Genomic DNA, 14468 nt, shown 5'->3' with positions numbered 1-14468 from the left:
TCTCTGGTGAAGCCTCTCGCTGCCCCTGAGCCTCTGGCCTGTACCCCAGTTCTGTATGCACAAATAAATAAATCTTTAAAAAAAATACAAAAACAAAAAAAACCCATACTTCTGAACCAAGGAGGTACTGTTGACATGTGGTTTAGACATTTCTTTGTTTTGAGAGATTGTCTTTGCACATAGAATTTGGTCCTTGGTCACTGTGTGTCCTATCATGGCCATCTATCTAATTGTTTCAACCAAATAGTCACCTATGTTCCCTGATCTTTGAAGCTGAGAGATAACTTGCAAAACATGGAATTGTTTATGGAATGGTGTTCTTTCATTTTCAGGGATAAGTACTGATACATTTTGATTTGGTTTCCTGAGTAAAATACAAGTTTTTTTTTTTTAATGTTATTTTTAAAGTTCTGCCTTTTTTTTTTTTCCTTCTTCCCGAGTTCTAGAAGTTAGGTACATTCCCCATAAATACTGATGTTAATATTTGAATGTATTATTTAGCCATGGGGATTTAATGAGTTAACCCAAAAAATATTTTATGAAATGCAGTATGCTACTTAAAAAAAAAGAGAATTGTCTTGTAGCAACTTTTGGTACTCTTTTTAATTATTCTGACTTAGATCACATAAGTTAGAGTGGAACATTTAACCAATCCTGAATATATTTCTAACTTTGATAGGTTAAAATGATTTATCTTGAAAAGAGTCACGCATACCACAATCTGGAAGAATTCCTAAAGTCAGAGTATTTTAGATATTCATATGTACCTGAATATCTCATATATTTTAATATTATAGTTAAACATACTTTATAAGCACTTGGTTGTTACCAGACATATTGTTTCCTCTTCAGTGAGGTGAATACATGTGTGTTTGTGTGATTAATCTGTTAAATGTTGTCTCAAAATTATTTATATCAATTCGGTTCTAGGCAGGAAAATTGCCTGGTTATTTTAAATAACCCACACTAGTTATTTTAACAGAGAGAATTTGGTATAGAGAACTGACCACACAGGTATTAGAGAATTGAAAAAGCAAAGGAACACTGGGATTAAACAGAAGTAGTAATTGTAGGAAACATTAACCATCTGTAAGAGGCTGAGGTTTCGAGCCTTGAAGCTTGGTGGGTGACCCAGCTCCAGGTGGAGGGAGCTCAGTGCTCAGATAATGCTGCACTCAGAGCAGGGGTGCTGAGTCGCTGGTAACAAGATCCTGAGATGTAGGCAAAGCTTTGTCTGAATGGGGACCATGAGGGTGGTTCTGGGAGAATGAATGAATCTGGAAACTGGAACCTGCAGCTGCGAGAGCTAAGGGTGTGGTGCTGGTGACGGGAACAAAAAACAAATCAGGAAGAAGGAAGTCCCTTCTCTCCTGCTCTCACTACTTCCAGCTCTCTGGTTTACAGAACTGTCAGGAAACCAAGCTAGTAAAGAAAAAGTTGTTAGCTATATCCAGCTCAGCTTCACAGAAGAAAACTTAGAGGTCTTTTGTTGTTGTTGTTGTTATTGTAGTGTAATAAGGGGCATAACACTTTTTTTTTATTCATTATTTTCTTACCAGTTCTAACTGTGCAATAATGAGTAGAATTTGAGCTTTGTCAGCAACAGATCTGCAACTTACTGGTTATCTGAACTCGGGCAACTTTCTTAACTTTGCTGAGTTTCACTTTCTCCTTGGAGTTGTGAAGATGAAATAAAATCTTAAGTGGCTCAATAAAAATGACTTCCTGTGTCCCTCTTGATGTTCTTACTCATGTACTTACTGGATAAAATACTGCACTTGATGTTAGAAGACCTGAGTATTGGTTTGCCCTTCTAGCTAGTAGCTATTTGAAAATTCAGCAAGTCATTTTGACTCAAGCACGTGTTTTTTCACTGTAAAAGTAGGAATAACTACTCACTGTTTGGGTGTCATATCAATGGTATAATGCAAGTAAAACTATTTGTGAGTTATAAAGGTCGTAATGTGCAGCATAAACAGTTGTTATTAAATACCATATACTGAAATTTCTCTCATTTAATTTGTATTAGGTTAAATTATTGATTCATTTTGTTATTTTTTTGTTTTGTTATTTGTACTTATATCAGCAGAGAAAGAGAAATAGCATCCACACCCCCTCAGCTAGCAGCTGGCATAATTAATTCTTGTGTTTGGGAGAATAGTCTCTTGATACTGAAGAGAAGTGAAAGCTTGAGTATAAATGAGGAATAGATAAGGTTGAATGTGAAATTTGCTTTAAGTAAATAATTGAGTATCAGAGAAAGGTCTACCCAGAAAGTAGTTTCAGGGGTGAAACTACTGGCACTTAGAAATGGCTTTATAAAAAGTGGAACTCCTGGGCCTTCCTGGTGACTCTAGGGTTAAAGTCTCAGTGCTATCAAGCTATATCACCAGACACTGCAGCATGAGTTCAAGCCCTAGCCAAGGAGTTAACCCACATGACACAAAAGACCTCTTCTGTTCCACCTGTTCTGCTCCCCACTCTGTTTCTGGTGAGTCCTCTTACCCTCTACACCTCTGGCCTGTACCCCAGTTCTTGCATGCATGCATAATTTTTTTTTTTTTAAAGGTGGAACTTCCCCAACCCTATTGTAGGATAGGATTTAGCTGGATGTTCTGTTTCCTTTGCTCCTGGCTTTTAGGTGTAATTTACAGATTTTCCTGAAGACCTTGTTATGAATGTCTCACCCATTATGAATTCTTACAACATAGACTCTTAACACAGGCCTTTATGAAGCTGTGTAATGAATGTCACAGATGTACTCATGTAGCTATTAATTTAAGCTTATTATTTTATAAGGGTTTATGTTTATGTTTAGATTTGGGTGAGATTGTTTTTTTATAGTGGTATTGTATGTGTGTGTATTAGCAAAGGAATTGATGGTGGTAGAGATTAGACATGGAGAAGGAATGGATGCCTTGCTTGTTCAGGGAATAGACAGTATTCTTATGTTAATCCAGGCTATGGATCAGGAGCAAAGAAACCATGCAAACAATGACTGTGGAGCCAGAAAGTCTGCAGTGAGTCTAGGCCTTCTCAGAAAGCTTGTCAGACCAGGCGCCTGGAGCTGCCTAGGGGGAGGGACCCCTGAAAAGCAGAGCTTTCTCCTTACTACTTTATGGAACTGGCAACTGGCCAGCTTGTTGAGAATTCCCAAATCTCACAACTAGAAAGTAAAAATTAAGGTGGGGGGCTTAACGGGAAAAGGAAAGAATGACTTTAGTCTGTTTTTCCAGCTGACTTCAGCCTTTTCCGGCCTTTTTTTTCCGTTTCCCAGACTCCCCCCCCCCCAGTTCTGTTTGAACCATTGGTTCAGCTGTCTTGTTGGTGGCAGAGCTTTACATTTCTTTATTTTAAACGAAATTGTTTATGTTTTATTGAGTTCCTTCACCTAAGTGTTATTTTCTGAAGAAGAAAGTGCACTAATCTGTGTTTTTAGCAAAGGAAAGTAAGTTTATCCAGATGCCTGTTTGGACTATTTAATAACAGCAGCACCATTTTAAAATTTTGATCCTGCAGCACTTTAAATATCTGTATCTTTTTATATCTTTAATATTACATGATTAGTATTTTTAGTTTTAATATAAAATTCTGATGAATTATTAAAAATTTTTTACTTTGAAGTTTTTACATTATAAAATAATCTGATTCAAGATTGCAAAGTAAAGTTTCAGTTTTCTATGTCTTGGTTATAGAAACAATATGAAGTGACAAAGGGAAAGTCATCAGTATTTGTATTACTAGTAAGAATCACAACAATGGCTTGTAGCTGTTATTTGTTGAAAATTTAACATTGAGATGCTGACAATATTATCCCCATTTTGTAGCTATAGAAAATGAGACTTACTTAAAATTACATAGGAAATAAAGGAGCTAACATTTGAAACCAAGATACTGACATCAGGATTCAGCCTTAAATTTGCCACTGTATGAAAAATGCCTTTACCTAAGTCACAAAATTGATGTCATCTTTATAAAGATGACACAGTTTAAAAGAGCAGATACAGTGTATAGTATAGAAACAGGGACAATTGTTACCCCACGAAAAAATGATCTTTACTTGTAGAGATAATTTATGAACCAAGTTCATGCTTTTGGTTATGCCTTTGAAAGAAAGATGTTAGTTATATCATTCAGTTAGTTTTTATACTGTCTTGACTTGGAACTTTCTAGACTTCTGTCTTTTCATTGTGCAATTATTTATGATGATTAGAATTTCAGAAAATTTCTCCTAAGGACTTTATTATAATAAAGAAATTTGCTGAAATAATAAAAGTCTAATTACCATAAGTGATCTGTTCATTCATACCCCAAAACTTAGCTGCCTAAAACACCCAGCACTCATTATCTCATACATGTTCCAAGACTCATGAATCCACCTTTTTTTAGCAGGATGGTTCTAGATTCGGATCCCATCAATATTGAAACTACCTGTGAGCTTCCCTGGCACTGATAACAAATGGGACAAGGCAGCTCACTCGCTCAACTCTGCCCTAGACACCTCTCTCTCTGTGAAGGCTGCATGTTCATGTGACTTGGCAGCTGGCTTCGCTCAGAAAGCAAGGATGAAGCTGAAGTACCTTTTATGATCTTGTCCCAGAAATCATATTATTTCCAGCTTATTTTATTTGTTAGAGATGAGTCACTATGTCAAGTGGGAGTTGAATTGAGACCAGGCCCCATTTTTTAAGGCAATGTCAAAGTGTTTATGGGCATATTTTAGATTGCTACAACAGTATTTTGATTGATTGGTGTTTTTCAAGAACTCTGAAAAATTTCACTTGTGAATACTAGCTTATATGACAGCTGTGGTAATACACATTAAATTAATATTGCACAGGGCCCTCCCTGGTGGCGCAGCGGGTTAAAGCACAGCACTGAGAAGCTAAAGCCACTTCAGCATGAGTTCGATCCCCGCCTCAGAGGTTATCCACATGGTGCGGCAAACCTCTCCTGACCACCCGCTGCTCCCCTCAGCAGTGTACTTTGTTGATCTGCCTGTTCTCCTCCCCACTCTGGTGAATCCTCTCACTGCCCCTGCACCTCTGGCCTGTACCCCAGTTCTGTATTTTTAAATAAATAAATCTTTAAAAAATAATAAATTAATATTGCACATAATGGATCTTGACCGTGAGCTCATTTTATGAGTGAATGCTAACTATATTGGTGTTCATGCTATTATTGATCCAATTTTAAAGTGGACCTTGTTGTTTTATACCTTTTTTCTTTTTCTTCTTAGGCCAGCTAATCCAGAGCTATAGAGTTGAATATGTCTGTGCTGTTGACATATATAGTAGAGTTCTATCTTTAGTCCTAAATATTTCCTTTGAGTTTCAGAGCAAAATGCCCATTAGACATCCCTTTTGAGTAATCATAGATACCTAAATGTGAACCTTTGATAGCTTTCTTTCAACTCCTTTTTAAATCCACTTATTCCCCTTTTCAGTGGTTTGTTACTCTAGTATTGTAGGGATCTTCTTTAACTCCCCAGTCTTCCTTACCCTACATCTAATCCATTCCTGAGTCCTACTGATTCAATTTGTGGAGTATATCCTGAAACTATCCCTTATGCCAACCACTTACTCTAATCTTAACCACCATTGATAGTTTCCTAAATTACTATAGTATTCTTCTCATTGATCTGTTTTATTTCTGCTTCTATCCCTTCTTCCCATTCCACTTTATTTAAATCCCAAATCTTTCATATGATTGTGTTTGGCGTGGTCCTTATCTTTTGTCCTGAATCTCACCTCCAGGACACTGCCATTTAATCTCAGCTTTCAGAAACATCTTTGTTACCCTTCTCTCCCTAAGATCTTTGCATGTCTAGTCCTTATACTCAGAACTTTCGCCTCCCTCTTTTCTTTACCTGGGAAGCTCTTCTTTATTTTTCAGTTCCAATTTAAATATCACTTCTCAGCATTGCTCCCTTCTCCATCTACATTAGCTTAGGTCACTACCCTATCCCCTTCTAGGACTTGGCACAAGTTATTGTGTATCATTTATATTGTCTTGTTCAATGTCTAAATATCTTAATTGTCCTGTTTAATGAATGCCATTAAGGCTGGATCTGTTTTTCTTTCATCACTGTATTCTCAGTGTCTAATAGAGAATCATTCATATAATAAGCATCTAATAAATTTTAGGGAATAACTTAATATTCAATGGCAAGAAAACTGTTCACACGGTACTTCAGAGTTGGAAAATATCTGATGAATCATTTAATTAGTCTAGACTTGTTTCTCTTGTACCTGTCATGTCCTTTTCAGAGATGCATTCAGGCTTTGTTCCTTTAATACTCTTAGCAAAGACCCCTGGTTCCTTCTACTGTATCTCAAGTTTAGTTATTTAAAGTATTTAAGAGTCCTTGATTTGAATGAATGAAGTAAATAATTACCCGCTGATTATAGTTGTGTGTTTCTGTGAATACTTAGTAAGATTGTCTTCACATCTAGCTAAAAAAAAACCTAACTTTTTAAAAATTAATAAGAGTTTCCGTTGTTAGATTACAAATGAGGCATTTGAAGCCATTTTACTTTAGTCTTCCTTGGCTGATAGCTATCATCCATACAAATGATCATAGGTTCTTTCCAGAAATTTCTTGCAGATCGATTGTCATGATTAACACCTATTACTTCCTCTGCCAGGTTGGCAAGTATGCTATAAACTTTTGTTGAGCATCTACTCTGTGAAGGGCTCTCCTAAATACTTTATAGTATATATTTCACATTGTATAATCTGCATATAATATCCAATAAGGTAGTATAGGGAGGAACTCTGAAATTAGATCTCCTTGATTTGAATGATAGCCCTGCCACTTACTAACTGAGTGATCTTTGATAAATTCCTTAAACCTAACTTGTTTCAGTTCCCTCAACTGTAAAGTAATAGTTGTACTTTCTATGTCATGATGATATGCTAAATCGATATATTTCAGTAATGGTGTTGGCACACAGAGGTGAATATGTCTTGGTTATTATCTAGTTTTTCAAAATTATTATGGGTTAAGAATATAATTCTAGTTTGGTACATGAGGAAACTCATTGAAAGAGGTTAGGTTGTTTGTTTAAGGCAGATCCAGGATTTGAACCTGCGATTAGGGTAGCAGAGTGACATGTTAAATGTAGAAAGAATTACATATTCCCTTCCCTCTAAAAGGGAGAGATTGTGGTTGAGGCAGGTACTGAAGAGTCTCACTGACTTCTCTGCAGAATGCTTGGGTTGAACCTCTAGTGACACAAGACCACAAATTGGCTTTAAATAAATTGATGAAGAAGTACCAGTCATAATTATTTTCTTGTGACTTTCCAGCCAGCAAAAGTTGTCATATTCATATTTGTGTCTAGCCCCTTGTCAAATGTGTGATGTCAGAAAATGCTGGTGGTGAATTAGTGACTGAATGATTAAATAAGTGGAACTATGGAGAGGGTGTGAATGGGAGGCAGAAACGATGCCAGAGGTTTTGGTGCGCATAGCTTGAGAGATTGTGTCTCTTTCACTGTGATAGCAAGTGGAAGAGGAAGAACAGGTCTAGAGAAGCAAGAAGGAAAGTTAATGAGTTTGACTTAAGACAGATAAAGTGCAATCCTAGTAGGGATATTTAGTAGGCAAATCGAAATAAGGAAAGAGATCAGAGTTGGAAATATATTAGAAACTTCTTTTGAATTTGATAACTGGAACAAATATCCCTAGAATTGTAAACATTTTTAAGAAGTGAATTTCCTGGTGAAATACTCTTGTCACTTTGCAGGATATTATTCTCTAATTATTTTAGACATAACATGTTTTCCAGCATAATGTGGGTGGGAAGAAATTTCATATTATGGTGGAGAAGGAATTAGGTTTTAGAATTTAGCCACATGTAAAACACACAATATAAATGACATCTCACTGTAAACCTGATTTGCTCAAAACTGTATAAATCTTTGGAGAACTAATGAAAGTGAAAAATGCTAGGTATTCTTAGATTAAAAAGAGAACTCAGGTTATTTATGATAGAAATCATATTGGTAATTATGTCTTAAATAAATTAAATCACTTTCTTTTGGGAATAGTTCAAGCTGAAGTCAGATCAGATGCCTGAAGCTAATAGGATGGACAGTGGGGACATTTGGTTTGACCATTACCAAACTGATATTTTTCCCCCTGCCACCAATTTAATTATTTTATAGTTGTCAGACTTTCATTGGGGAGGTTACTTATCATATAATCCATATTAAAACTCAGCTTTATCCTAATGAAGTGAAATGTAGTTGCAGATGTATGTTGATATCTTGTTTTTGCTTTAATGACAAAGCAGATGTGCATTTAAATTCAAGGTAAGCTTTCTCTTCTACTTATAGAATAAATTATTTATTAGAAAGATAATATGGTGTTTTCATTATATCTACTAGGACTTGAAGGATTATTCATGAATAGCTTTGTATTTTAATGTCAGATTCTCCTGTTTTCTTAATATATTTAGATATTTTCTTCATTGTAATAAAATAATTTTTGGGCAGCCCTAAAACACTTGGAATTAGTTAGTGAATTTAGCTTACTTTATATATGGTTCATAAGCTAAGATCTGTAGAGGTTGCAACCTATTACTAGAAGTTTTTTAATTATAGTGCCTTTATAAAAGCAAGTTTAGCTTTATTCTTTAGTTTCTTTGTTTAAAAGTATGTTTGAGCATTTGTTTTCCTTTGTTTTTGATAACTCTCTAAATTTTATTATATTCATTACCTTTTTGATTTTATTTTCTTTCAGAAGTCAGAAGAAAGCAGTGGAAGTTGGAGTCATTAGCAAGTGATTGAGAAAGTTTACAAGAAGATCCCATTGAATAAAAGTCATTTTAACTAGTGACGAATTAAGACCAATTACGAAAGGCAGTGACAGTGTACAGGAACAGTAAAAATTGAACAATGACTCAACTACATATTTATATTAGATTATTGGGAGCCTGTCTATCCATCATTTCGCATGTTCAAGGTAAATGAGTGTCCATTTAAGCTATCTTATTTTAGTAATTTTTTTTTAAAAAGTAAGGTAATATAGATTTACTTATAACAAGATAATAAGTTTCAAGTGCATAGCCTTATATTTTTTCATCTCTATGTATTACATTCCAATCTCACTAAAACTAGTTTCTGTCCACCACCACGTACTTGGCCACATCCTCTACCCTCAGTCTTCTTTCTCTATGATAATCACCAGTTCTGATTTTAAAAATGACAAGTTTTTTGTTGTTGTTCATTTCTTTTGTTTCTTTATCTTCCACATGAATGCAGCCATGTTTCTTTTGTCTGAATATTTTCTCTTAATATATCATGCTTCCTTGCTTCTATACTTTGTTGGTTTGAGATCTGCTCTACAAGGAATAATCTAGCCAACTGATTCAGAGGGAGGAATGAATTACTAAACGCATTATTAGTTCTGTTCTGCTTTCAGCCTGAAAAATTCAATACCAAGTCTGACAGTATCTAACATTTAAAACTACTATCCTCTAATACAATAACATAGTTCTATCTATTTCCATAAGCTTAACTACTGCCCTATAATAACCTTCAGTTTTTGGCAGCATAGTCTGGATTAGAACCAATGACCTTGAAGTAAAATGCATCAGATAACATGATTAGTCCCCAGGCTTTCACAATTCCCTTACTTAAGCAATGAAGCTTAGTTACTCCACTTCCATATAGGGTCACAAATAAAGGACGTAGATTTTAAGCTGGGCACAGTTTAAACCAAAGAATTTATTTTTAGACATTTATTTATGCATACAATAACTGGGGTACAGGCCAGAGGTGCAGGCAGCAAAAGGATTCACCAGAGGCAGAGTGGGGAGCAGAACAGGCAGATTGACTGAAATACATTGCTGAGGGAAGCAGCGGGCAAGTCAGGAGATGACTGCTGCCCTATGTGGGTCACCTCCCTGGCCAGGGATCGAATTTGTCCTGCAGTGGCTGCAGATAGCTTCATAGTGCTGAGTTTTAACCTGTTCTACCAAGATGGGCCCTAAACCAAAGAATTTAATAATCATACTTTATTTTTTAGTGATTGGAAGCAGTCTTTGCCTTCCCTGAAATTGCTTTCCATTTTATACCTGTCTTACAAGTTATGACCATCTTATACTTTATGCCACTCTTTTCTTTCACTAGTGCAGAATGTGACATTTTTATTCTCATATATTCCAGAGTGCTTGGGACAGTAATTCTGTGTGTATTAGGTTACCAATGTCTGCTAATTGTATGAATGAGATTTATTTTAATAGAGATATACATTAGCTTTAATTATTATAAGAAAACTCAGAAATGTCTCCTCACTGAAAACTGAAAAAAGTAGCTTTTCATACATGGTTTATTTATAAATTTTGTATTTGAAAACAGGGCAGAATCTAGATAGTATGCTTCATGGTACTGGAATGAAATCAGACACTGACCAGAAAAAGTCAGAAAATGGAGTAACCTTAGCACCAGAAGATACCTTGCCTTTTTTAAAGTGCTACTGCTCGGGACATTGCCCGGATGATGCTATTAATAACACGTGCATGTAAGTATTTTATGCAGATCTTAAAGTGATGAGAATACGGTTGCATTTAGTGCTATTTTAAGAATTGTTTACATTGTCTTTTTCTTTAACTTTATATGGTACCTTTTCAAAGAGCCAATGTTCTATATACAGGAACATTTATTACCATTAAGTGAAAGTATATAAAAGAAATCTGGTATTTGCCCTGCCTTTGAGTATATTGAAACTGTTTCTGTTATATAAAATTATTGGTATCCGTTGTAGAAAACTTTGATATTACCAAAAAGAAACCATGAAAATTTACCCAACACCTTGGTTTCTAAACTGGTTGAAATATTACATATACATATGTATATATTGTGATATTTATTTAACTTTGTTACTTTCTTACAAATGGTAAGGACAAATGTTGAAAATTTGTACAGTGGGTAATTTTATAAAATAAAAAAATTTACCCAAGCTAGTGATCACTAGTAAATAGTGATGTTTCTGAAGAAGGAGGAAGGGTAAGGGATGATGTAAGGGAAAAAAATATTACTTTATAGAATTTGCTAAATCCACTTTGGTCACATGACTATGGTTAGCAAAGAAAAATTACATAATAAGTCATATTTGAAGAACTTTGGTAACAGAAATCCTTTTGCCCCTGACCTCAGATTCTCATTGGACCTTTAAGTTTTGAGATGTGACAACTCTCGTTACTTTAAAACCCATGTTGTTTTGCCAGTAAATTACATATGAATGGCCATGAAGGTACTAAAGGTCATCAGGACCTGGTCAAACTCAAACTTAGATTCAGTTAATACATTTTGATATAAAGTTATAACTTTTTTTTTTTTTTTGCCTTTTTGTTCTTTTAGCACTAATGGCCATTGCTTTGCCATTATAGAAGAAGATGACCAAGGAGAAACCACATTAGCTTCAGGGTGTATGAAATATGAAGGGTCTGATTTTCAGTGTAAGGTAAGATCTAATTTGAGACCATTTAATAAAAAAAAAAGGGAGGACTCACATTAAAAGCATTAATTTCCCCTAAGAGAAGTATGCATGGACTATACATTGCTATTTGTTCTTATAAGCAAATATATTGGAGAAAGCTTAGTTCTTACTTGAAGTAATAAAATTGTGGTAATTGAAGCCCCAGATTATTTTACTTTAAAAATAAGTTTTACGTTATCTATTTCCAAATAGTCATAACTACAAAGAATGATACTGTCACACTTCTTTGTGGATTATAAGATTGTCTGAAAAGACATTAATTAGTCTTTCTCTGCTCGTTCTCTGATCAGTACAGACACAGCTAATATCTGGTTGGTGGTTTCTAAAAAGATTCTTAAGAATATTGTTTCTGGCCCTCCCTGGTGGCGCAGTGGGTTAAAGCACAGCATTAAAGAAGCTAAAGCCACTTCCTCATGAGTTCAATCCCTGCCTGCCCCGGAGGAGATCCACATGGCGAGGCAGACCTCTCCTGGCCCGCCCGCTGCTCCCCTCAGCAGTGTAGTCTGAACCTCCCGCTGCTCCCCTCAGCAGTGTACTTCGTCGCTCTGCCTGTTCTGCTACCCTTTCTGTCTCTGGTGAATCCTCTCACCCTCCACATCTCTGGCCTGTACCCCAGTTCCATATGAATAAATAAATAAATCTTTTTAAAAAAAAAAAATAGTGTTTATTTTGGCCCTCCCTGGTGGTACAGCAGATTAGGACACAGCACTAGCCACAGCTGCTTCAATGCCATAGAGCCACAGCCCCAGAGGTGATCTGTGTGGCATGGCGAACTTCTCTGGGCTTACCTGCTGCTCCCCTCAGCAGTCTGCCTATTCTGCTCCCCACTCTGTCTCTGGTAAATCCTCTCACCACCCCTGCACCTCTGGCCTATACCCCAGTTCTGTATGCATAAGTCTTGGGGGTTGGGGGCTGGAAATACTGTTTCTCTTTCTTGCCCTTTTCCTGGCCAAAAATGCTTTCAACTTGCTTCCATTTTGGGTTAATCAATTTAAACATAGTTAGTTCCTAACTGGGGAATTTATAGTATCTTCTACCTACTCTACTATCTTTTCTATCCATTCTTTTTTTTTTTTTTTTTGAATAGGTTAACCCACTTTAGTCTGCTTTTATATCTCATCCATCTAAGTCTTTGAACTATTGTAAGGTCACCTTACCTTACCCTACTGTTTATCATTGTAATAAAATTTTTTTTTTAGGAAAAGAGCTCATGGTTTGAGTAATTAACTGTTTAACTTAAAACAAATGAATAGTTCGTAATATATTAAGATATGCTAATGTTTTGGTAAGAAATACTTATAAAAATTAATCTGTAATTATAGTTTGTATATTCTTTTGACTCACTGATTTACAAATTGTATTTTACCTTAAAAATTTATTATCAACTTATATCAAACCACTCTAACCTTATCACTGCCCTTCCACTAGGATTCACCCAAAGCTCAGCTACGCCGGACAATAGAATGTTGTCGGACCAATTTATGTAACCAGTATTTACAACCTACACTGCCCCCTGTTGTTATAGGTAAGTTAGCCAAGAAAAGTGCCATCATGATTCTTTGTAAAATATATTCTCTGGTTTTAACAATAAACAAGCTCTCTAGAATTCAGTGCTACAAATTGTTTTTTTCTTTTAGTAAAATATTAATATGTTTATTTCATTGTTTACTTCCATTGTCAGGTCCATTTTTTGATGGCAGCATTAGGTGGCTGGTTGTGCTCATTTCTATGGCTGTCTGCATAATTGCCATGATCATCTTCTCCAGCTGCTTTTGTTACAAGTAAGAAGATAAATATTATGTTAGCTACAAATAGTTGTTCTTAAAGCCAGTGACAGAAACCATTGCTATTGAATGTAATTTAGAAATCATTAACTCATATTCTCTTATTTTTCTTTTACGTAACTAAATTATAGTTTTCTTAAAGGAAAAGAGGATCTTCTACCAGTCAGCTAACTAGACACAACTATATGTACCTGTGTTCACTAGTGCTTATGATTTTTTAACTTGTGGAACATTGAACTTTATATCTGAACACTTAGAACTTATTGCAGGATACCAACTGTATTATCATTCTTCAGTTACTTGGAACTTCAGGATTATTCACATTTAATCATAATTTCAGAAGACAACTAGCAAAGAAGAGAAATAAAGGAGACAGGACTTAAATCTCAACAATAAAACTATCTTACTGGCATTTGGATAGACCGCTCAGTAAGACAGAGTGTACCACCTATAAATGGGCCCATTATATAAAGAAATTTGGTATATGATACAAGTAACATGTTAGATAATTGGAGAAAATGGATTTTCCAAGAAAAGGATATAGGAACAAGGTAGCTATATAGAAAAAATGAAATTCCCTACACTGAAATAAGTTTTAGCGAGATTAGAACTATTTATACATATAATAAATGAAATGAAATGATATATATGATATGGCTAAACTACTAGAGCAGGCCATGAAGAATTTTTAAAAATAATCTAGACATATGGGGCACCTTTCTGAGTGTGAAACTTAGAAACCAACAAGCAAAAAACTTTAAAAAGAAAAAGCTAGTTGCATGAACTCTTACTATATAAATATGGAACTTGACTCTGGCAGCAACCACCCTAAGAGGTCAGAAGACACTGAAGGAGTACAGTTAACTCATATTACACACAAAGAGCTAATTTCTTGAATTATGAAGCGCTTGAATAAGAAGCTTCTATGATGGGAAAAAAACTCTTATAACTCATTGAGAAAATGGGCAAAAAGTCCACATGATTTGCCTCAAAAGAGATAGATATGTCTCTAAAATGTTTGGTTAACAGATCTTTTAAATAAAGAGGCAAATTAAGCAAACTCACTTAATTTTGCTTCCCTCACTAAAACAATATCTTTTAACTTCTTTGTCCAATTAGGACAAGGAAAATAGATGACAGCAAGAAAATTAGAAATATATGAACCATGTGAATAGT

At 35.2% G+C, this 14468-nt stretch overlaps 1 protein-coding gene across 2 annotated transcripts in view; it reads left to right on the top strand.

The window, feature by feature from the left end:
- The window catches only part of BMPR1A (bone morphogenetic protein receptor, type IA), a 90563-nt gene that overhangs the window by 61789 nt on the left and 14306 nt on the right, over positions 1-14468 (top strand). For both annotated transcript variants that reach the window (XM_012723911.1, XM_004680679.2), the window contains 5 exons: positions 8749-8970; positions 10368-10530; positions 11370-11472; positions 12937-13033; positions 13190-13289. In XM_012723911.1, coding sequence (XP_012579365.1) covers positions 8904-8970; positions 10368-10530; positions 11370-11472; positions 12937-13033; positions 13190-13289 — 530 coding nt within the window. In that variant the 5' untranslated portion in view covers positions 8749-8903. The remainder of the gene's footprint in view (positions 1-8748; positions 8971-10367; positions 10531-11369; positions 11473-12936; positions 13034-13189; positions 13290-14468) is intronic.

This window comes from Condylura cristata, unplaced genomic scaffold, assembly GCF_000260355.1.
Source record: "Condylura cristata isolate star-nosed mole 26May11 unplaced genomic scaffold, ConCri1.0 scaffold00011, whole genome shotgun sequence".
NCBI classification, from domain to species: Eukaryota; Metazoa; Chordata; class Mammalia; order Eulipotyphla; family Talpidae; genus Condylura; species Condylura cristata.
This window is presented reverse-complemented; position numbering and strand designations above follow the sequence as displayed.